The 22,919-nt window shown below is 34.0% G+C and overlaps 1 protein-coding gene across 1 annotated transcript in view; it reads right to left on the reverse strand.

Annotated features, from left to right (window-relative positions):
• LOC148277117 (cytoplasmic aconitate hydratase-like) overlaps positions 1–21,212 on the reverse strand; it is a gene marked incomplete at its 3' end in the record, with an annotated part of 55,795 nt that extends 34,583 nt beyond the window's left edge. The window contains exons 1-6 of the mRNA XM_088233256.1: positions 20,641–21,212; positions 14,261–14,353; positions 10,715–10,872; positions 9,545–9,690; positions 5,880–5,949; positions 3,978–4,170 (exon numbers count right to left, since the gene is read on the reverse strand). Coding sequence (XP_088089382.1) covers positions 3,978–4,170; positions 5,880–5,949; positions 9,545–9,690; positions 10,715–10,872; positions 14,261–14,353; positions 20,641–20,647 — 667 coding nt within the window. The remainder of the gene's footprint in view (positions 1–3,977; positions 4,171–5,879; positions 5,950–9,544; positions 9,691–10,714; positions 10,873–14,260; positions 14,354–20,640) is intronic.
• Between the last annotated feature and the right edge of the window lie 1,707 nt (positions 21,213–22,919).

Genomic DNA, 22,919 nt, shown 5'->3' on the forward strand with positions numbered 1-22,919 from the left:
TGGCGTGATGGTTAGTTAGTTAGTTAGTTAACTCATGTGGTAAGAGCCCTCTGGGCGTTCATTAAATAAATAAATCCGTTATATGAGAGTGAGATGATCAGCCAAACGCTTCAGTTTTCCAGTCTAGCAATGAAATATCGCAGTTCAAACTAATTTTAAAATCAATACTTCCGCAAGAAATTGTAGGACTCCCCAGAACGACCCAGAACGACCGTCCACTGTCAGCTGATAGTACAGGAATTGAATCATCAATAAAAAACGTCCAGAAGGGCATCAAATCGCCGACAGCCGTGGAAATAGTACACGACCTCGAGACCCCACTAGGAAGTAAAATGAACACTCGACAATTACAAATCGTAACATCTTTAGTTAGTCGGTTAGATAGTTAGTTACTAACGTAAAACGCTTATCAACAATATTTTGAGTTTATCCAAATTTTTGTAGACAAGGACTGGATTCAACTCCCTGGGGAGCTGTTTATATTAACATATTACAACAGAGATGAAGAACATTTAAGAGAAGGTAATATAGAAGTCCAGGCATCTACTGTCAATGGCTGGTTTAAGTGACCACTTTACACACTGTGTAACATTCACCATTCTGCCTATATTTGAGCAATTGAAGTAATATAGATGTTGTTTGTTTACTAAAAATATGTATCAACAATATTTTGAGTTTGTCCAAATTTTTGTAGTAAAGGACTGGATTCAACTCCCTGGGGAGCTGTTTATATTAAAATATTACAACAGGGATGAAGAACATTTAAGAGAAGGTAATACAGAAGTCTAGGCATCTACAGGGCTTATGACCTGTCAATGGCTGGTTTAAGTTGCCACTTTACACACTGTGTAACATTCACCATTCTGCCCATATTTAAACATCTATATTCCTTCAATTCTTTCATCTGTTGATGTTTGTGAAGTTAAAGAGCTGAAACCTTTATTTATGCGGGTGAGATTCATCTAATTGAATTATTTCACCTACATACTAGACTAGGCAACGCCTGAAAATATTATTTTTTCAATTTCTATACTTCTTCATGGACCAGGTAATTTATCAACAATATTTTGAGTTTGTCCAAATTTTTGTAGTAAAGGACTGGATTCAACTCCCTGGGGAGCTGTTTATATTAAAATATTACAACAGGGATGAAGAACATTTAAGAGAAGGTAATACAGAAGTCTAGGCATCTACAGGGCTTATGACCTGTCAATGGCTGGTTTAAGTTGCCACTTTACACACTGTGTAACATTCACCATTCTGCCCATATTTAAACATCTATATTCCTTCAATTCTTTCATCTGTTGATGTTTGTGAAGTTAAAGAGCTGAAACCTTTATTTATGCGGGTGAGATTCATCTAATTGAATTATTTCACCTACATACTAGGCAACGCCTGAAAATATTTTTTTTTTAATCTTAAAATAAATATTTAAAAAATCTTTGATTATTGAGTACATGAAAATAACATTTTTATATGTATAAATTGTATGTATTTATTTGATATGTAATATATTTTCTCTACTAACTTTGTATACTATGTGGAAATCTGTTATTAGTTCTGAGTTTATACACTATATCTGTTTGTTTACTAAAAATATGTATCAACAATATTTTGACTTTGTCCAAATTTTTGTAGACAAGGACTGGATTCAACTCCCTGGGGAGCTGTTTATATTAACATATTACAACAGAGATGTTACAACAGAGATACAACAGAGATTCAGCTCTTTAACTTCACAAACATCAACAGATGAAAGAATTGAAGGAATATAGATGTTCGGATATAGGCAGAATGGTGAATGTTACACAGTGTGTAAAGTGGCCACTTAAACCAGCCGTTGGCAGGTCGTAAGCCCTGTAGATGCCTAGACTGCTATATTACCTTCTCTTAAATGTTCTTCATCTCTGTTGTAATATGTTAATGTTAACAGCTCCCCAGGGAGTTGAATCAAGTCCTTGTCTACAAAAATTTGGACAAACTCAAAATATTGTTGATACATATTTTTAGTAAACAAACAACATCTATATTACTTCAATTGCTCAAATATAGGCAGAATGGTGAATGTTACACAGTGTGTAAAGTGGTCACTTAAACCAGCCATTGACAGTAGATGCCTGGACTTCTATATTACCTTCTCTTAAATGTTCTTCATCTCTGTTGTAATATGTTAATATAAACAGCTCCCCAGGGAGTTGAATCCAGCCCTTGTCTACAAAAATTTGGACAAACTCAAAATATTGTTTAGCTAGTCGGTTAGATAGTTAGTTACTAACGTAAAACACTTATTTCGTGGGTATACAAGGAAATCCAGTTTCCTACGTTTTTGGCATATTTGAGTTATAAATACCATTAACTAAAAATTGTATCCTGTATCTGCAAGTTCATCAATATAAATATTTAGGATGCTGGCTGAACGATAAATGGGATCACTCGCAAGAGATCAAAGTCAGAATAGAGGTGGCGCGAGACTGCTTTTTCAGGATGCGTGGCTTTCTTTGCAGGAGAGACTTTGATTTAGACCTCCGAATGCGCATTGCTCGATGTTGCGTCTTCTCGGTACTTTTTTACGGCGTCGAAACGTGGACGCTCAGCCAAAACACTTCAAAAAAGATCGAAGCCTTTGACATGTGGCGCTAAAGGAGGATATCAAAAATCTCCCAGGTGGATAGAGTCCGAAACGATGATGTTCTCCGACGGATGGAAAAAGATAAAGAGGTACTGAAGACTATAAAGAAAAGAAAACTCGAGTACTTTGGGCATGGGATGAGAGGCGAAAAATATAACATTTTACAAGTCATTCTACAGGGAAGGATTGAAGGGAGACGCAGTGCGGGTAGAAGGCGTATCTCATGGCTTGAAACTTGCGCGACTGGTACCATTGCAGCACTCAGTCCTTGTTTTTATTTATTTATTTAACTTTTTGTACATAATGTTATTAGTACATTGGCGGGCTTATTGCCAAATGGCAATTTCTTCCAACCAAACAATAAAATAAAAGTTTTATTTTTATAATTCAAGTTACAGAACATATTCAATAGAAAAAAAAGATTAAAAATTTAAAGATATATAAAAATAGAAATAAACGTATTTGTTTATAAATTACCTTAAATCGAAACTATAACTCAATGGGAAAAAGGAAAAAAGAGGAAAGAGGAAAAAGGAAAGGAGGAGAGATTAAGGAAGAGAAAGGAGATGTTTCTTCAGACGTGATTTAAACAGAGATAATGTAGTAACATTTTTGATGGTGGATGGGAGATGATTCCACAGCCGAGCCGCATGGACACTATATGAGTTAGAGAAGAAAGAGGAATTGTGGATGGGTATTAAGAGAGTGCCTTGAGAATGAGAACGAAGAGGTAAACAATGAACTGATAAGCGTTGAAATTTTTCACACAGGTATATAGGAGCGTTAGGACTATGAAGTACATTGAACAGAAGTGAGAGGGAGTGATAGTCTCTCCGTTGTCTAATTTTGAGCCATTTCAGTTGCCTACGATAATCAGAAATGTGGTCATATTTCCTAAGACCAAAAATGTACCTTATGCATGTATTCTGAAGTCGTTCAAGTTTATCGAGTCGCTCACAGCTTAAATCAGTCATGGAAACATCAGCGTAATCTAGAATGGGTAGTAGTAATGCTTGTACAAGAGTGCATTTAGTAGGCATTTAGTATTTCAGGGCAGCTGCCAATAAAGTAAGAATCGCAATGATGATTTCCAACCTCCATCGGGGAGAGGAACCATAAAAAGAAGAAGAAGAAGATCTACAAATATAATCGGTTAAATAATAACTATTGGCCATTAACTGAGTTTCAGAAAATTCTAGAGCGAGTAAAATCGTATATATAGCATTTCTTCTCGAATCTTTACAAAGAAAATCACTCAAATGATATTAAGCGATTATTTTTGAATTGAAGTTTGTGTTTTTAATAGTGAATACACAAAGAAAAATTTATTGTTAACATCGTGTCTCACCTCCCACCCCCCAAGCCAGGACTCCCAGCCCGCTGACCATGGTCGTGTGGCTGTCCGTGCCGACCACGGAGTCCGGGTAGAGCAGCTCTCCTTCGCAGAACACGACGCGCCCGAGGTGCTCCAGGTTCACCTGGTGCACGATGCCGGACCCCGGGGGCACTATCAGCATCCGGGCGAAGGCTCTGGCCCCCCACTGCAAGAGATTATTGTCACCGAGGATTCATTTCACATATACCCGCATGCGAGAGGTAAACTGCGGTTAGATTTGTGAGCTCCCTGACATTTCATGATCACATAGAGACAATCAGTGGTAAAGCATAGATGTTGGGATTCGTTTTGTGCACTGATAGGGTTTTCAAAAATACCCACGGGTACACATTGACTCGAGAGTGGCTCGACGATTTGGGGGCCACACGAACTGAAGTACCTTCTTACGAAAGACAAAATCCCAAAAGAGATATCTCCACATGAGAGAGTGCGGGTATTATCCTCGGCTCTACCCGACCGAGTTTCTCCAGGGTATGCTCGGCTACAACAGTTTAGAGACTAGAAGGAATGTGTATTTGACAACACATTCTTATCCATTGTTGCGCAGTATGGTCGACAATCCTAAGATTATGATGAGCATTGGTTTGTTGTATGTTTCTGATAATTACCTAAGACAGCGTCAGCATAGATTTATTCATATTCCGATACACAGGACCAACCTGCCGTTGGAAAGGCTACCGCTACGCTGAACAACATCGCTCTGGATGTTGATCTGTTCCATGTATCCGGAGCAGGATTCTCCTACTACTTTGACAAGAGTCTCTTAATGTAAGTAAGTTTGTAATGTATATGTTATTTTAAAAATAAATTAATTGAAATGAATAAAACTATTTAAATTTATTTCAACAGAGGGGGAAAACATCCTTGAGAAGTGAATATGGAAGTCTAGGCATTTACAGGGCTTATGACCTGTCATTGGCTGGTTTAAGTGGCCACTTTACACACTGTGTAACATTCACCATTCTGCCCATGTTTGAACATCCACATTTCCTCAACTCTTCCATCTGTTGACTTTTGTGAAGTAAAAGAGCTGAAACCTTTATCACGTGGGTGAGATTCATCCGGCTGAACCAAATCACCTACTAGGCAACGCCTGAAAACAATTTTCCAATTTTTATACTTCTTTTTTTTTGGACATAATCAAACATTGTTGAATTACTACCTGGTTAAAGAAGTATAAAAATTGGAAAATTGTTTTCAGGCGTTGCCTAGTAGGTGATTTGGTTCAGCCGGATGAATCTCACCCACGTGGTAAAGGTTTCAGCTCTTTTACTTCACAAAAGTCAACAGATGGAAGAGTTGAGGAAATGTGGATGTTCAAACATGGGCAGAATGGTGAATGTTACACAGTGAATAAAGTGGCCACTTAAACCAGCCAATGACAGGTAATAAGCCCTGTAAATGCCTAGACTTCCATATTCACTTCTCAAGGATGTTTTCCCTCTCTGTTGAAATAAACTTAAATATGAGCAACTCCCTAGGGAGAAAATCCAGCAAGTCTGCAAGCATTTGGACATAATCAAACGTTGTTGGATAAAACTATGTTTAGTTTAGTATATTCCTTACACAGGATTCATTCGATCCCTTATAAACGTCAGTAAATTAAAACTCAACAAATGAATAAATTCAAATCAAAAAGACAATTTCACCCTCCCTCCCCGAAATAGACCAATCTAGCTGTTCCTACATCAGTGAGACGTGGGATCCTTTTAACAGCGTAGGCTGCAGAACTAAGTCTGCTCGTTAAGCCAGCAGCATTGACAAGATATCTATTTATCAAACTGCTCTTCACCACATATCCTCCTTAAGAAATGGAATTTAATAAGGCCCGTAACAAGACAAATACGGACATACCTTGAGAAACATGAAGCGTTCCTTGTTCCTTTCAAATTCCAACTCTTGGTTCTTCTGCAGGGCGTCGGTACTGGAAAACGTAATAAACAATTTATTAATATTTGCAAGGAAGCGTTTACATTTGGGGTACGAAGGGTTACTCTACTACTACCATCACACTACAGCTATGGATTGCTTCAGCCAGACGACAGAATTTGATCCAGGATACGGCACTACCCGATGTGAGGAGTACCGCTTTACCCACCGTTAAACTACTGGGAGTCATCCTTAATTCTGACCTTTCTCTTGACGCTCAAATTAGTAGAACGATAAGTTCATGCTTCTACCAGCTGAGACAGATTAAATGCATACGCAAAAATTTGCCAGTTGATGCCGCCCGTCAATTAATAAATGCGTTTGTAGTGTCTAGAGTCGATTATTGTAATGGTATCTACGCAGGTCTACCGATGAATAAAATGCCTCGCCTACAGGCTGTATTAAATGCCGCATTGAGACTTATTTTTGGAATCTCTAAATTCAGTCATATCACTCCACTACTTCGGGAATTGCACTGGCTACGTTTTCCACAGAGGGTGGAATACAAGCTCTGTTGGCTTATGTATAAGTCACTGCACAACTCTGCTCCGGAATATCTAAGGTAACTCTGCATTCCAGATGAACTAGCTGTGTGACAAGAAATAAGTATTTATTCCATCTGCCAGTCTGTAGCACTAACTATGCACAACACTCTTTTCTCTATCGTTCTTTCTCTAACTTTAATGTTTTTTTTCATCTATTGATATATTTTACATGCCCCCTAATTTATTTAAAAATAAATTAAGACTCATTATTTCTGGCTGCGATACGATCCCACATACTATTTAATGATTCTCACGCTTACACACACCTGAACACTTACTCCTACACTAATACACATAAACACACATCTACACTTACTCTCATACAAATACACATAAACACACCCTTTTGTTGTAACACAATTAAATAATATGTGTGATTCTTATTTAGAAACTTGTTATTATTTCATTGTCGACTATTTGTTTCTTTAAAATAAATAAATAAATATATACCTGTCTTACCATTCGTTCTACATGACCAAACCAATGTTTAAAATACATATTTAAGAACCAAAATTTATACACAAATAATTCAAATAGATCAAGTCAAAGAAGGAATCGTGTGTTAGAAATAGCACATTGTAAAACGAGGCTCGCACAGAGACACGCATATTTTATAGGCCCAAAAATTTTTAATTCTTTTTTTACTGATAATATTTCATTGATCCCAAACTTTCAAAATTTTCCTTCTTTTAAAAAACACGCAGTATCCTGGATTCAAACCAAAGATAAAAACTCTTTTTTTCCATGAGGATTTAGGAATATTTTAATGTTTTTTTTATATTTTTTATTTTCTTTTTTAACACATTGTCGTCGGGACACGGCATTTGCCGTTTTTCGCGGACTGTCGGTCAACCGCGGGACACGGCAAATGCCGTTTTTGTCGACTGTCGGTTGTTGGCGGGAAACGGCATTAAACGGGTTTGTTATCAGCGTGAAATAAAACGCCTTGAAGGGTGATTTGCTACCTGGGGTGCTAGGCGACAGTCTGTCGACGTTATTTGAGATGCCTTGTCCGGATTGGCTAGTGTGCCACTTGTAAAGGCGTCGCCAGAAATCTAGAGTTTTATGCGATCTCAATCTCCAGTTTAGTTTGAGTCATTTCACGTATTGGACTATTTTTCATACCGCTCGCACTGTTTTGTTTACTGTTTGGTATTTTCTTATTTGAATATATGAGCATTGTATAGGACGTTACCCCTACAAAAATGTCTTTACAAGCCAATGATAGTGACGATGAAGTGTATGCCGACAATTTATCTAATTGTTCATGGAATGATGACATTGAAGAGTTGTCAGACAAAGAACCGAGTGATGATGAACAAATACCAAGACCTAGAACGTTTCACCGTCGCACTATTGAAAGTGATTCTGATTCGGAGACGAGCTCAGATGAGGATGTGGACGAGTGGTCATCGTTTGATAATCCTCCAGTTCTGGAATCGTTTTTAGGCCGCCGCGGTTTGAATTCAAATGTCCATTGTCCTCAAACTGTAAGTGATGCGATAGAGTTATTTATCGGTGATGATTTGTTTGAATATTTTATAAACGAATCTAATAGATATTACCACCAAAACTCACATAATTACAAATTATATAAAAAATCGGGAAAGTGGAAAAATATTACTTTGAAAGAAATGAAAAAGTTTTTGGGGCTGATTATTTTGATGGGACAAGTTCGAAAGGATATAAGGGACGAGTACTGGTCTACTGAACCAACAACCGAAACTCCTTATTTTGCTAAAACGATGTCCAGAGACCGGTTTCGGCAGATATGGAAAGCGTGGCATTTTTCTAACAATGAAGAAATCATAGATAGTTCCGACCGATTATGCAAAGTAAAACCAATTATTGACCACTTTTTACCTAAATTTATTTATTTTTGATGATCAAATGTCAAATATGATTTCTTTGAGAATTTCGATCGAAAATATTATTTGGTTTAGAAATTGTGTCAATTTTAAGAAAGCGATATATTTTTGCGCTAATCGCGAAAAACACCCGCTATAGGCTAGAGTCTATTGTTCGAAGCGCCCGACTACAATGTGTTAATTACTATAATATTATTATAGGAGCAAAAATTCATAAACATTTCTTGTATACCCACGAACAGGCTATGCTTTTGTGGGATTTTTTGTTTACTATTAATATGTATTTCATTGCTATGCAATTATCCTTTATTTTTTTAATACTCTGTTTCACCTCTTATGTATAATGTAAAAAAAAAAAAAATACCATCTTAGGGACCCTTTCTCAATCTTATAAATCATACTTGACTTGGATTTACACTCTCGCCTGATTTCATCATTCGTAACCCTGTCATACATTTATTTCCCACACATGCGTCAGAGTTCGCATTTCGACCGTGCTCATCATCATTCAATTTCCACACCTAATGATGCATACGGCACTGCATTGGTACTAAAATCGCAGCGTATCTTGATCATTTTTGTAACATGACGATAAGATGATAAGATTAACAAATTACAACAGGGATGGAGAATACCTTAAATAAGGGAATATGGAAGTCAAGGCATTTACAGGGTATTTGGCTGATTTAAGTGGCCATTTTACACACAGTGTAACATTCACCATTCTGCCCATAATCGAACATCTATATTCCTTCAATTCTTTCATGTGTTGATGTTTGTGAAGTTAAAGAGCTGAAACCTTTATTTATGCGGGTGAGATTCATCTATTTGAATTATTTCACCTACATACTAGGCAACACCTGAAAATGTTATTTCTATATCTCTGTTGTAATATGTTAATAGCTCTATTGTCTATGAACATTTGGACAAACTCAAAAATTGAGATGATAAGATGATTTTATTAGCATTTATTGTTGCCCGCATTCACTCTCTTTACAACATCCTTTTCTACTCTTCCATCTCTTGAAGACATGCTTCCCAGATACGCGGATTCTTCTACTTGTTCGAGACACTCGTTGTCTACATTTATTACGCAGTCAGTGCCCTCACTTTTGATCTACTTTCGTTCATCACCGATGAGACGCGCTTCAGTAAATAAAACAGAACATGCACTAACTTGCCGGAGAAGTCCACTTGGACAGAGTGGTCGATGACGAGGTCGGAGGGGCACGTCGGGTTGATCTTGTCCGGGTCGCCCCCGAGGCCGCGGACGGCGTCGCGCATGGCGGCGAAGTCCACGACCGCCGGCACTCCGGTAAAATCCTGCGGGACGAGAATTATTTTGTTTATTTACAGTTCAATTAACTTTTTATAATAATGTCATAGAATTAAGAATATTCCAGAAACCGCATACGCACATCAAACAGAAGGCGACTCAACTACTCATAAATGAGTAGGTTTACGTTTTGACCCATTAGTTTCTTTGTAGACGTCGCTCAGTACGCAACTCCTGATTCGAATTTAACCATGTCGTGTTGTGTCCTTTTAAAGTGTAGAAATACTGCTAGGATCTTAAAGAAACAGGATGCAATCACATTTCATGTGTAATTATCAAATGAATGTGTTTGTCACAAATGCAGTACATAAAAATTGAATTATTTTTCCATCTGTCAGATTGTCGAAGAAACAAAATGGAAATTTCGTTAGTGCTGCCAGGGTAGTAAATTTTTTTACCCTACTTTGCTCATTTAATGAGAGAACTAATGAAAATTGGACATCGGATTAAACAACGCCGTGGTGGACATTTGGCCAACATTATCTTTAAAACATAAAATATTATTTAACATGATATAAAAATATCAGTTTTATGTAAAATAAAATTTGTTTTATATTTTAAGTTCAAAGTTCATAAATTCAATTACTCTTATTAAATGACCGTTTACTTATCTACTCTGCTGTGTCAATCAATGTTTCCGAGTGCACAATAAAATTTTAGAAAAATTAACAAATTATTTTTTTTTTTACCTTACATTTGTGTTATGGTTATATTCTTCGCGATCTGGCAATATTACTCGGAGACTTCAAGTATGCGCGCGGCGAACAAGTGGGAGAATTATTGGACACAGTCCGATGTATTCAAATATGATTCTACGCTCCTTCTGGACTATTCTTAATTCTATGAATAATATAAATAACTTGACACGAATGTCAAAAGGTTGGAAATTAAAATAAATTTGTTGAATTTTTCAAGTAATATATTGTAACATTATAAAAGTGATTAAATGTACGGAGAAAACCATAAACTAAAATGCCGAAGAGTGTTTCAAGAAATACAATCGGCAATTACCTGGAGCAGCACGCGAGCCGGCTTGAAGGCGATCTCCACGGCGGCATCGGACTTGCCCCAATCCAGAACGCTCTGCACGTCCCTTTCCAGGACCTGGAAGCCGTCGCAGTTTCTGACGCAGGACTCCAGGAGTACCCTGATGCTGTACGGCAGCCGACCTGATGGGAACTCGGAATTATTTTTTTGTTAAGTTATTTTCTCATGTATTTTAAATGATATTTTTTTGCATGTTATTTTTTGTATAGAAACAGTTATAAAGATTCGCACTCAGCCACCGTACGGGCTGGGCGTGAATTATAGTTCCTCTCCAACCGTAGATTATAATCTTATAACAAATTTGAAAATAAGTTGTTATATGTTAGAAAACAATGAGTTAATGTTTATAAGTCGTTAGTGTGTAGAAGTGTAGTCATGTTTTAGACAAACAGTGGAAAAAAGGAAGACTTTTTATTTAATAGCATTGTTTTATACTTTATTCTTAACAAAATATGTGACAAATAGTGGACAATGGAAACTTTCAAAAAATAGTGCGCCTGTAACCTTCAAATCATAAAATTTTATATGAATCCATTTAATTTATTATGTAAATAAAACACGAGTGATACTTTAATCCACAAATTTGGAATATCCAGTGACCGGTTTCATCGCTTTCGCGACATCTTCGAGACTGGTATCTTTATTAAGGAGTTAAATGTATTTATACAGAACAGAGGTAAGGATACATAATTCAAAGTTATATGTAAGGGAATTAAATAAAGTTATTTTTATCTTAAGGATCATTATCCACAAATTTTCTATGGGTTAACTAATGAGTTGATATAATGCTATTTTAATGAGTTTAAGTATTTTATTTTATTTTTGGTGTCTCATCCTTCGTCCAAAAATAAAATAAAATACTTAAACTCATTAAAATAGCATTATATCAATTCATTAATTAACCCATAGAAAATTTGTTGATAATGATCCTTAAGATAAAAATAACTTTATTTAATTCCCTTACATATAACTTTGAATTATGTATCCTTACCTCTGTTCTGTATAAATACATTTAACTCTTTAATAAAGATACCAGTCTCGAAGATGTCGCGAAAGCGATGAAACCGGTCACTGGATATTCCAAATTTGTGGATTAAAGTATCACTCGTGTTTTAGTTATATAATAAATTACAATGAACTTCCATCAAGAATCTCCACTTACAAACGTAAATGTTTTAGAATCCGTTTAAACCGTTTAATGCATCAGCTTTTGACGCGAAAGTACCTAAATTTTGCTATTTGGATCACTACATCCATAATTAATAAATTACAACAGTGCTACTAAAAGTGAACCGACATTTATTGATAAATACATCATATTTCAAATATCTGCCTTCCAATAACGTACAAAATGATCAATCAAACCGCTCATACGCGCGTTTGTGTAATATTCATGTACAAAAGTGAATTGAACAGGAATGTTGCGTCTCATAAGACGAAATAATACGGACCAAAATGGACACCGAGTCGTTGGAACAATAGGCATAATCCCCCAGTCTACACACGTGCGTTTCCAGAAATTGATCACATGGCGACGGTATCTACCTACTATCTACAAAAGCTTCTCTTCGGACATCTATCTCCTTTTGTTATCCATGGAGTTGAAACAGTGTTTTGTTTATTTAGTTTTTTATTGCTTACTTCTTGGCATGAACATTTGATAAATTTACTACTATACTCTATTTTTTGTAAATGTATTGATATCATTTTAACTTTGCTAGAATTCCACTCGTCCATGGGCTCTGTAGCTGCACGATGATTAGTTATCAAGCTTTCATATATCAACTTTAAAATACCTACATTTTGTAAATGGGGTCTAGAATTCCAATCGTCTATACGCTTATACATCATTAATACAATAAACTTATTTGTCAATTTTTGAAATGTGTAAATGGGGGCTTAATTTCTAACTGTCTATGCGCTCTGTAGCTGCAAGACGTCTTGTAATCTAGCTCCTATCTGTTATAGTTTTTGATTGATCTTATTATTTAAAAAAATATATATATTATTTAACAGACCATATTCGACCATAATAAAGATAATTCAAATTTTGCCAATCATTTAATAGAAAATAAACATTCCTTTGAATTAAAAAATAATGTAAAAATAATTCATATTGCACCTAAAGGCCATAAACTTGACAAATTAGAAATTCTCGAAATTATTAGATTAAAAAATAAACCCAACGTAGAATGACTTAATGAACAGATAACACACGTGCCGTGCATTCTCCATTACTTTACCCATTGTAATATAATTTTACTAATGACTTTTTACCCTTTGTTTTTCAGAAATCATTATTTATAAAACCACACTCACGAAGGATGGGACGCTAAAAATGAAATCAAATACTTAAACTCATTAAAATAGCATTATATTAACTCATTAGTTAACCCAAAGAAAATTAGTTGATAATGATCCTTAAGATAAAAATAACTTTATTTAATTTACTTACATATAACTTTGAATTGTCTATCCTTACCTCTACTACTACTACTACCATCACGCCATTTCCCCATAGGGGTAGGCAGAGAGAATGGACCGCCACACACGTCTATCCTGGCATACAATCCTAGCCTCTTCCACATTCATACATCTTGTCATACATGCCCTTCGGTTCTGTCTGCTTTTGACATGACCAGACTTAAGATTTTGGTTTATCTGATCATGCCACGTCTTCCTCGGTCGTCCTCGTCTAACGTTGCCGTTCATTTTTGCCATATATACTTGTTTTACCATTCTCTCGTCGTCCATTCGTTCTACGTAACCAAACCATCTCAGAGACCCTTTCTTAATCTTATCAATTATGCTTGTCTCAGATTTACACTCTCGCCTGATTTCATCATTCGTAACCCTGTCATACATTGATTTCCCACACATTCGTCTAAGAGATCGCATTTCAACCGCGTTCACTCGGCTTTCATCCTTCCTCTGCCAGTTCCATGTTTCACTTCCATACATAAGTGTTGGGACTAAAACTCCGTTGTGCACTGCCAGTTTAGCTTCGATTGACATATTTTCATTAGAAATTACTGTGCTTAGTGCTCCGTTCATTTTGTTGCCCGCATTCACTCTTCTTTCAACATCTTTTTCTACTCTTCCATCTCTTGAAAACATGCTTCCCAGATACACAAATTCCTTACCTCTGTTTTGTATAAATACATTTAACTCTTTAATAAAGATACCAGTCTCGAAGATGTCACGAAAGCGATGAAACCGGTCACTGGATATTCCAAATTTGTGGATTAAAGTATCACTCGTGTTTTATTTACATAATAAATTATATAGGTTTATTTTAGTTTTAAAGCTGGTTTTATACATTTATGTTGATGTATATGTCGAGCATTGTATTAAAAAAAAAAGCCATGCCAGATACGAATGCTTTTTCGTGCGTCAATATAAATCACTCCTTAGACGTTACTACAAATGTTGTCACTTTTGCTGACAACTGTCATTCTATCGAGCCAAATTTTAATGACTATAATAAATAAATAAAAAAGGGAAACTTACTGTATGCGGGGCCTAATTGCTGTAAGTCAAAATACATGTATCCTTTTCCTTTGATGGTGACGGTCTTCAGAATACGGCTGTACGGATTTTTATCTGTTAACAAAACATATTGAATTAAATTGACATTTTACACTTATTAATTTACAAATTATGCGTAACAATAGATAGGTTGATAGGTTTCCTCATTACGGTTTTAAAAAAACAGATATTTTTTGATAATCATTGTTCAATAAGTCCACTTATATTCTCTACACACTCTCGCATACATACAATACTTACACACTTACACACTACACACATATACACACACCTTAAATACATACTCACCCTCACTAACACGTACGATAATAAAACAGATACACTCAATTTTTTGTGACTAAAACTAGTACTTAGAGTAAATATAATTTATTTATTTATTTATGTATCTCACAGTTTTAAAATGTAGAGTTTCTTTGTTTCAGGTCCCGACTAGCTAGGAAATTTCTGTGTTTAGGAAGGACCTTATTTTTTACATGTGTTTTTATTTATTTTTAATTTCATTAAATGATGCTTAATAAATTCAAAAAATAATAATAACATTAGAAAAAATGAATATAAATATAAATTAGAAAACATGCAAGTAATAATTATAAAAATTGAATCATAAAAATTAATTAGAAAATATGCATTAATAGTAAAGAAATGAGACATAATTGCTCACTAGTTCGACCCCATCTAGAATACGCTTCTCCTATTTGGTCTCCATTCTACAGGACTCATATTGACCATATCGAGTCTGTCCAACACCGTTTTCTAAAAAAAGTGGCACGGTTGCTCGGATTACAAAGGGGTCATTATTCCTATTTTGAAATAGAGCAATCTCTTAATCTGTATTCATTGGAGAGACGCAGAACTGAGACGGACCTTATATGCATTTTCAAAATACTTAATGCTTTAAGTGATGTCCCATCTCTGTTGCAATCAATTTCTTTTCATGTTCCCAACCGTGTCACCAGAAGTCAAAATCTACTATTTGTCAAATCTTCTAAGAGCAACTTTGGTTTTTATGCCCCGATGTCCAGAATGTGTAGATTAGTCAATTCATCACACGACTTGGAATTTTTTGGGATAGATCTTCCGGCTTTTCGTAGATCTCTTCGCGACTAAACAGTGTGGGATGAAGTTGGATTGGCATGGTTTAGCTCAAAGTTTTTGATCTTTCGTTTTTTTTAATATATTGTATGAGGGGTGAGGTTGTCAATTTTTTTTAAGTACGAAATTAGCAAAAATTTACAAATCTGCTTTCCTTCCATACTCTTTTACTTTTATTTGCTTTTTATATATATTGATAATTTTTACGTTTTTCTTATTATGTATTTTTGTATAATTTAATTTAGTACGTACTGTTATTTGGCATATGATTTATTGCTCCTATTCCTTATATTTCTTACTATAATTGACTGAATTTCTAGAAAACATAACTCAATTATCATTTCAATTATGCTTATATATATATATACATTCTTTTTCTGTTGATTTAAATCATGCTCTTATTTTGTTCTTTTTTTTTTTAATACTACTATATTATACTATTATTTTGTTGATTTTAATGATACCACTATTTTGTATATTTGATTATGTGCGATTCTTAATTTGTATAATTTATATTTTAAAAATTATTTCTGAATATCTTTTTTGCATTGTATTCTTTGGAATTTGATAATTTATTACATTTACCTTTTTTTCTAGATTGTGATTCTATGTCATTATAATTTGATCGATTGATTTTACTATGTACTTTTATTGTTATTTATTGTGGCTTGACACGGGCATAGCCTAAAAAGCCTTAATAAATTCATAAATGTTTAATTTTGTAATTTTGAATGAATAAATAAATAAAAATAAATAAAATAAAAATTAATTGAATACTATTATTGTTTTGCCCTTGTTTGTCTTTGCCAAATAGTTTAATTGTTCTTTTTGTTCAGTTTCTTGCATTTATGTTTCTTCATGTAACTGTTGTAATTGGCTTGGGCCGTATATATTTAATAAACAAATAAATTAGAAAACATATTGATAATAATAAAAATTAAAGCATAAATACACATTATAAAATATAACATTAGTAATAAAGAAATTAAACAAAAATATAAATTAGAAAGTAAACAGATAATAATAAAAATTGAAGCATAAATACACATTATAAAATATAACATTAGCAATAAAGAAATTAAACAAAAATATAAATTAGAAAGTAAACAGATAATAATAAAAATTGAAGCATAAATACACATTATAAAATATAACATTAGTAATAAAGAAATTAAACAAAAAGATAAATTGGAAAGCATACCGATAATAATAAAAATTGGAGCATAAATACACATTATAAAATATAACATTAGTAATAAAGAAATTAAACAAAAAGATAAATTGGAAAGCATACCGATAATAATAAAAATTGGAGCATAAATACACATTATAAAATATAACATTAGTAATAAAGAAATTAAACAAAAAGATAAATTGGAAAGCATACCGATAATAATAAAAATTGGAGCATAAATACACATTATAAAATATAACATTAGTAATAAAGAAATTAAACAAAAAGATAAATTGGAAAGCATACCGATAATAATAAAAATTGAAGCATAAATATAAATTTGAAAAAGTATTGTTAGTAATTAAAAATAAAATGTTATAATAAAAGTTATCCTCATAATGTAATTGAGACACATTTAATGTATATATTTCTACCGACATATTAAAACCATTGTATAAATTCCACGATGTGTTTTGTTTTTATGAGGAAAATAAAATAATATTTAATTTTTCAAAATGCTCAGTTATGTCTTTCACCAGGGCCCACAAAACGCTATTCTTTATTTATTTATTTATTAATGAAATCATACAGTCTTTATATAAAACAAGGTACAAAAGAACAATTTTAAAAAGTAAGACCAATTACAGATTTCACACTAATTTATTATGAATGCAGGAGGAGAGGGGAAAAATAATTTAATTCTAAAAAAAAAAGTAAAAATAAAAATATTACATAAAAAGTTCATAAAAAGGAGAAGACATTGTAAAGCTACTCTACTTTCCTCCCTCTCTCTCTGCTTCCGTGAACTTTTCAATTTAATTGTAAAAAAAATCACAACTAACAATAAATTATTCGATGCCGGTAGTAGATGTAGGTAAGTATAAATTAAGAGTTGAAATCAAATGATTAAAATTAAAAGTAAAAGTTAAAATTAAGAATTAAAATTAAAAAGTTAAAATTGAAAGACAAAATTAAGAATCAAATTAAAAGTTAAAAGTCAAGCAGGAGATAAATTAAAAATGTCTTTAACTGATCTGATAAAAATATGGTATTTACAATGTAGTATGTCGATGTCACTAAAACTGTCATTATAGGTAATCTGTATTCTTCGTAGAGTGCTATCTTTTAAATAATTAGCCATTGAGTTAGGAATGGCGAAGAGTACAGATTGACGAGTTCTACGGACAGGGACTCGATATGAAATGCCTCTGACAATTTCTGGGCTATCAATTACGTTATTAACAATTTTGTATAGAAAGCTCATATCCAACATGGTACGGTACGCCGAGTTGCGAGATTTTGAACCTTGCGAAAATTAGCTGACGCAGTCCTACTTGAGAATGAAACATTATTTCTGAAATCTAATTGTCTAAGACAATTATTTTGAATATGTTCTTCCGCTATAGAATGAATGACCAGAATCTTATGCGGATTGCGAAGGTTCAAGATCTAGGCATCACTTTTGTGTTGTGTGAGTTCCCTGACATTTCATGATCAGATCGAAACAGTTTGTAGTAGTTCATTGAAGATGTTAGGATTCGTCTTGCGTCCTGCCAGGGTTTTTGGTAGTACACGAGTACTGAGAATTCTTTATAACTCGTTGGTGCGAAGCAGACTCGTGAGTGGCTCGATGATTTGGGGACCGTGTGAGTTGAAGTACTCTCTTATGGTGGAGAGGGTTCAGAAGAAATTTCTTCGGTTTCTCTACTCGAGGGAGTGCGGATATTATCCGTGGCTTTATCCCACTGAGTTCCTCCAGGGTATGCTCGGTTACAGCAGTTTGAAGACTAGAAGGAATGTGTATTTAACTACGCACTTCTTTCGATTGTTGCGCGGTATTATTGACAACCCTGAAATTATGCGGAGCATTAGCTTTTATGTTCCTGATAATTACCTGACTGTTTCATATTCCAATATACAGGACCAACTTGCCAATGGTTATGCCTGTTGGAAGGGCCATCTCTATGTTGAACAATATCACTTTGGACATTGACATTTTTCACGTCTCTGAGGGAGTTTTTCGTTACAAGATTCTCTTATTTTTTGACATATTATTCTTTAGATATTATGTATACTAATGTGTTTTTTTTATATATCCTGACCTGACCCTCATCAGCCTCTCTATAATAATGGACAGAGGATTGAGAAAGTCGACAGCTTTAAATACTTGGGAGTTCACATAATGTTCATAAAAAATATAACAGGAAGAAATTGGACTCCATTCAGAGACAAATTGCCATCAGGTCTTGCAAGGGCTATAGAACAATCTCCTTGGTGTCTGCTCAGGTTCTCAGCGGCTTCGTGCCACTCGACCTTAGAATCGAGGAGCTTGCAGAAGCCTATGAGGTCAAGAAGAGTCTCACTCTGCAAGACTTGCCAACTGACAGGTTTTATCAGGGAACCGGAAATTTTTTCTCCCTTCCTCATCCTGCGGAGCGATACCAGATAGACTATGGATTCAATGACCAAACGCTGCCTGACATGAAAGAGAATGAATTGAGGATCTTCACTGATGGCAGTCTCTTAAATGGCAAAGTAGGTGCAGCATTTGTCCCCTACGATGGCGTAAGAGAACTGCCTGCCAGGAAGTTTAAACTCGATCACTTTTGCTCAGTATTTCTGGCTGAAATATACGCTATTAGAGAATCTATAGTTTACGTTTTAAATAAACCGCCTAATAGATGGAAACATGTAACGATTTTGACAGACTGTAAATCATGTGTTCACGCGATTGCGGATCGTAATTCGGTGAACTCAATGGTCATGAGTATACGAACTGATATCCAGATATCAAAAAATCGATCGCAAAATGTGTACATTGGCTGGATTCGAGGACACTGCGGTATTGCATAATTGACAATGAAAGAGCTGACGAAAAGGCTCGGGAAGCAACATTAAAAAAACAGTTCCTGATTTTGCTGACTTTCCAATGAGTTTTGCTAAGAGAAAAATAAGAAGCAGAACTTTACAGCTCTGGAATGAACGCTATTTAGCAGAACCCACAGGAAAAGTAACTAAAATGTTATTTCCATCTATTTACCGTGCTTTTGAATTCAGGAAACTGCAGCGTTCAGGATACGAACTTACACAAATTCTGACAGGAAATGGCGGATGTACGAGCTATTTACACAGATTCAAAATATCTGAGATCAGCACTTGACCATGCGATGATGTTACTCTACAAGATGTCTCCCATCTATTGATGCATTGCCCCTTTTTTAGTCTGCAGAGAATGCAACTGGAGGCGCGATGCAGAAGTCTAAATGAGGATTTACACGATGTGCATGTAGTGATTGGTCATAGGGACTTGTCAAGAGAGGTAACATTATACATGACAGATATAGTGAAGGCAATAAAAGGATTCAATGATAGCGGGACACCAAATGCCGAACACTGTTCAAGTGGATCGGAAGATCTGTTGACGAATTTCAACGGTCCGCCTTCTTCTGACGAGTTTTCTGTGGTTTCCTCTTGAAACAGGTCACAGCCGAAACATCTTACCGATCCTTACATAAAACAACGAAATAAAGTTTTTCATTAAAGTATATTTAATATAAATTTAAAAGAAGAAAAAAAAAAAACAATTTTTTAAGTAAACAAATAAATAACTATCGCTTTGAAGTATATCTTAACCTTGTACATAACAAGCAAGGTAAAAGAATAATGCAACTAACATATAAAAAAACATAATGTTCACGTATTATGGATACGTATAACAGTAAATTTAACGACAGATTTATTTACAAAAAATATTAAATTTTTCAAAACTGCCATAGGTAATAAATTGTATTTGTTCGCATCCTCCTCTCCGTTGCTCTCTACCCCTGAATAAATAAAAGTTCTATAATAATTACAACTTCAATTTATTCAGCCACATTGAAAAGATTGTTAGAACTACATTTGACAATCACAGAACCTAAGGTAAGAAAAGCGACACGCTTTCGTTTGACGATAAAGGACAGCGCGAATTATCTGTTCAGTTCATTCCCATACCGTTGTTTGTCCAAAATACATAAAATTATTATTGAACAGCGTTAATTCTACGCGTCGATTTTACTAAGTTGGTGGGACTTACCGGCCATTTTAGTTTGTTTTAAGGTCGTCCTGTAAGTAATCTGAAGTGATTTATGCACCAGCTCGAAGCAAAGTTCACAATATTTATGTCAGAACTAAAACTAAAGTAAATGCCACCTCGTACAAGTAAAAAAGTCAAAAGTTTGACAGAAGTGATGCCGTGTTGATAAACGTGTTTCCCCGCATATTTCTAATAGGGAAACTGAACTTTTATGATTTTATGTGTCAAACTTTTACGATTTTTATTTTTTATTATTGTTAATGTAATATTTAAGTTATTTTGAGATATTTTGTTTATTCTGATTGTACTTTATTTTTATTATTGTCATCTACGGTGAAAAATGTTAAAGTCAACAGAATATAATCTAAAGATAAATATATTCGATAAAACATTGCACATACCTAACAAAAGCAAGGTACAAATAATTTTCAACTACAAAAAACAAATAGGGAAACCGAATTATTTAAATAAGTTAAAAGTTGCATCAAAACGCAAAAAATAGGCGTTTGTTGTTAAACCTTACGAGTTCTTTAAAATAACTATCAAATTAGAAACTGTTCAAAAATGTATCTTAACATTTTGAGCTCTGGCCAAATACACATATAATTTACCCTGTGCCCGGTCCATTTTTGTGAAATTTCATGCTTTGTGAAGGGTTTCTTAAAAGTATCATTATTATGAAAATACTGGGTTAAATCAATTGAAACTTCTCAGATTTATTTGAAATAATTAAATAAGTCATTTTTAAATGATGGTTTTGCCAACATTGGCCTTTATGAAGAGCCAAATTGCGCATTGCCATGTTCGCACATATACAGGGCCTTACTCCTTTTAGTGTGCTGTGTATCCCGGTCCCGTGTTTTCACGTGGTTTACCAGCAGCGAAAAAGTACTAATAAAAGTCACTAGATGTCAATAAAACGCACTTTTTTAGACAGCTGGTAAACCACGTGGAAACACGGGACCGGGACACAACGCATGGTTATATAATCACGTGTTTACACGGCTCCGGGATACAAAGTGTTAAAAACAATGCTTCACAAAAATTGCACTTTTCCCTCTTTCCAATTTTTCCAAGAAGCTAAACTATTGGAAATAAGACAAATATATTGTTTTCAATGTTTTACATATGTATTTAAGAACCAAAATGTATTTACAAGTTATTTAAATAGATCAAGTCAAAGAAGGAATCGTGTGCTAGAAATACCACATTGTAAAACGAAGCTAGCACAGACATGCATATTTTATAGGCCCAATTTTTTAAAATTCTTTTTTATCGATAATATTTCATTGATACTAAACTTTCAAAATTTTCCTTCTTTTAAAAAACACGCACTATCCTGGATTAACTCTTTTTCTATATGTTTGTTTGGCCTTTAATAAAAAGGAATAGTTCTATGTTTTGTTAATATTTTTTATTTCTTTTTTTAAAAACAATAAAATAAAAAAGGACCTTCTAATATTTTGCAGAATATTTTCTACTCTCTTTCTCATATTACACAAAAAATATTTTAACCGTCTATTTATTATAGGAGCAAAAAATTCATAAACATTTCTTGTATACCCACAAACAAACCTTGCCTTTGTGGGATTTTTGTTTACTTTTTTATTGTTAAAATGTATTTCGTTGCTTTGTAATTATCCTTTGTTTTTTTATAACTCTGTTTTACCTCTAATGTATATTGTAAAAAAAACAAAAATAAATAAATTATAAAAATATATACAATGAAATAGAAGACATAAATTTAATGGTTCGTTTTCATGTTATACATGAGGGTATTACATGCAACCTTAGAAATCTCCACCAAAAACGGCAGATTAGTTATTAATGATAAACTCCGTATATAAACCTACTTATCTAAATAATAGCGTAATTTAAAACCGTCTCTAAATCTTACAAAAACAGATTTTAATTATACTTCTTGACACCGCAAACTTATCATTTTCCGTTGAGTTAGTTGGTAATTAAAAATTTCACAATTCTTTTTTCAAAGTTTTTTGAAAATATCTCAGTAACTGCTTCAACGGAGATTTTTATGATTGCTATTAATATCCTATCAAATTTATTTTTTATAAATACAATTTTTTTTCACATTATAAGCTATTGCAGTTATTACTGATAATTAATAATGTGACATCACTGGGGTTACCCGTGCCGAGGACACCTTACAATCTACTTTTTTTTTTAAATTTACGTGTGAAAATATGCCAAGAAGAAAAAAAAAAGAATAAAAAAATATTCAGAAAGTTTTAAACACTACGTATTTGTGTTTATATTTC

The sequence above is a fragment of the Micrasema longulum genome, unplaced genomic scaffold (genome assembly GCF_059751315.1).
Source record: "Micrasema longulum isolate JH-2025_06_02 unplaced genomic scaffold, ASM5975131v1 h1tg001080l, whole genome shotgun sequence".
NCBI classification, from domain to species: Eukaryota; Metazoa; Arthropoda; class Insecta; order Trichoptera; family Brachycentridae; genus Micrasema; species Micrasema longulum.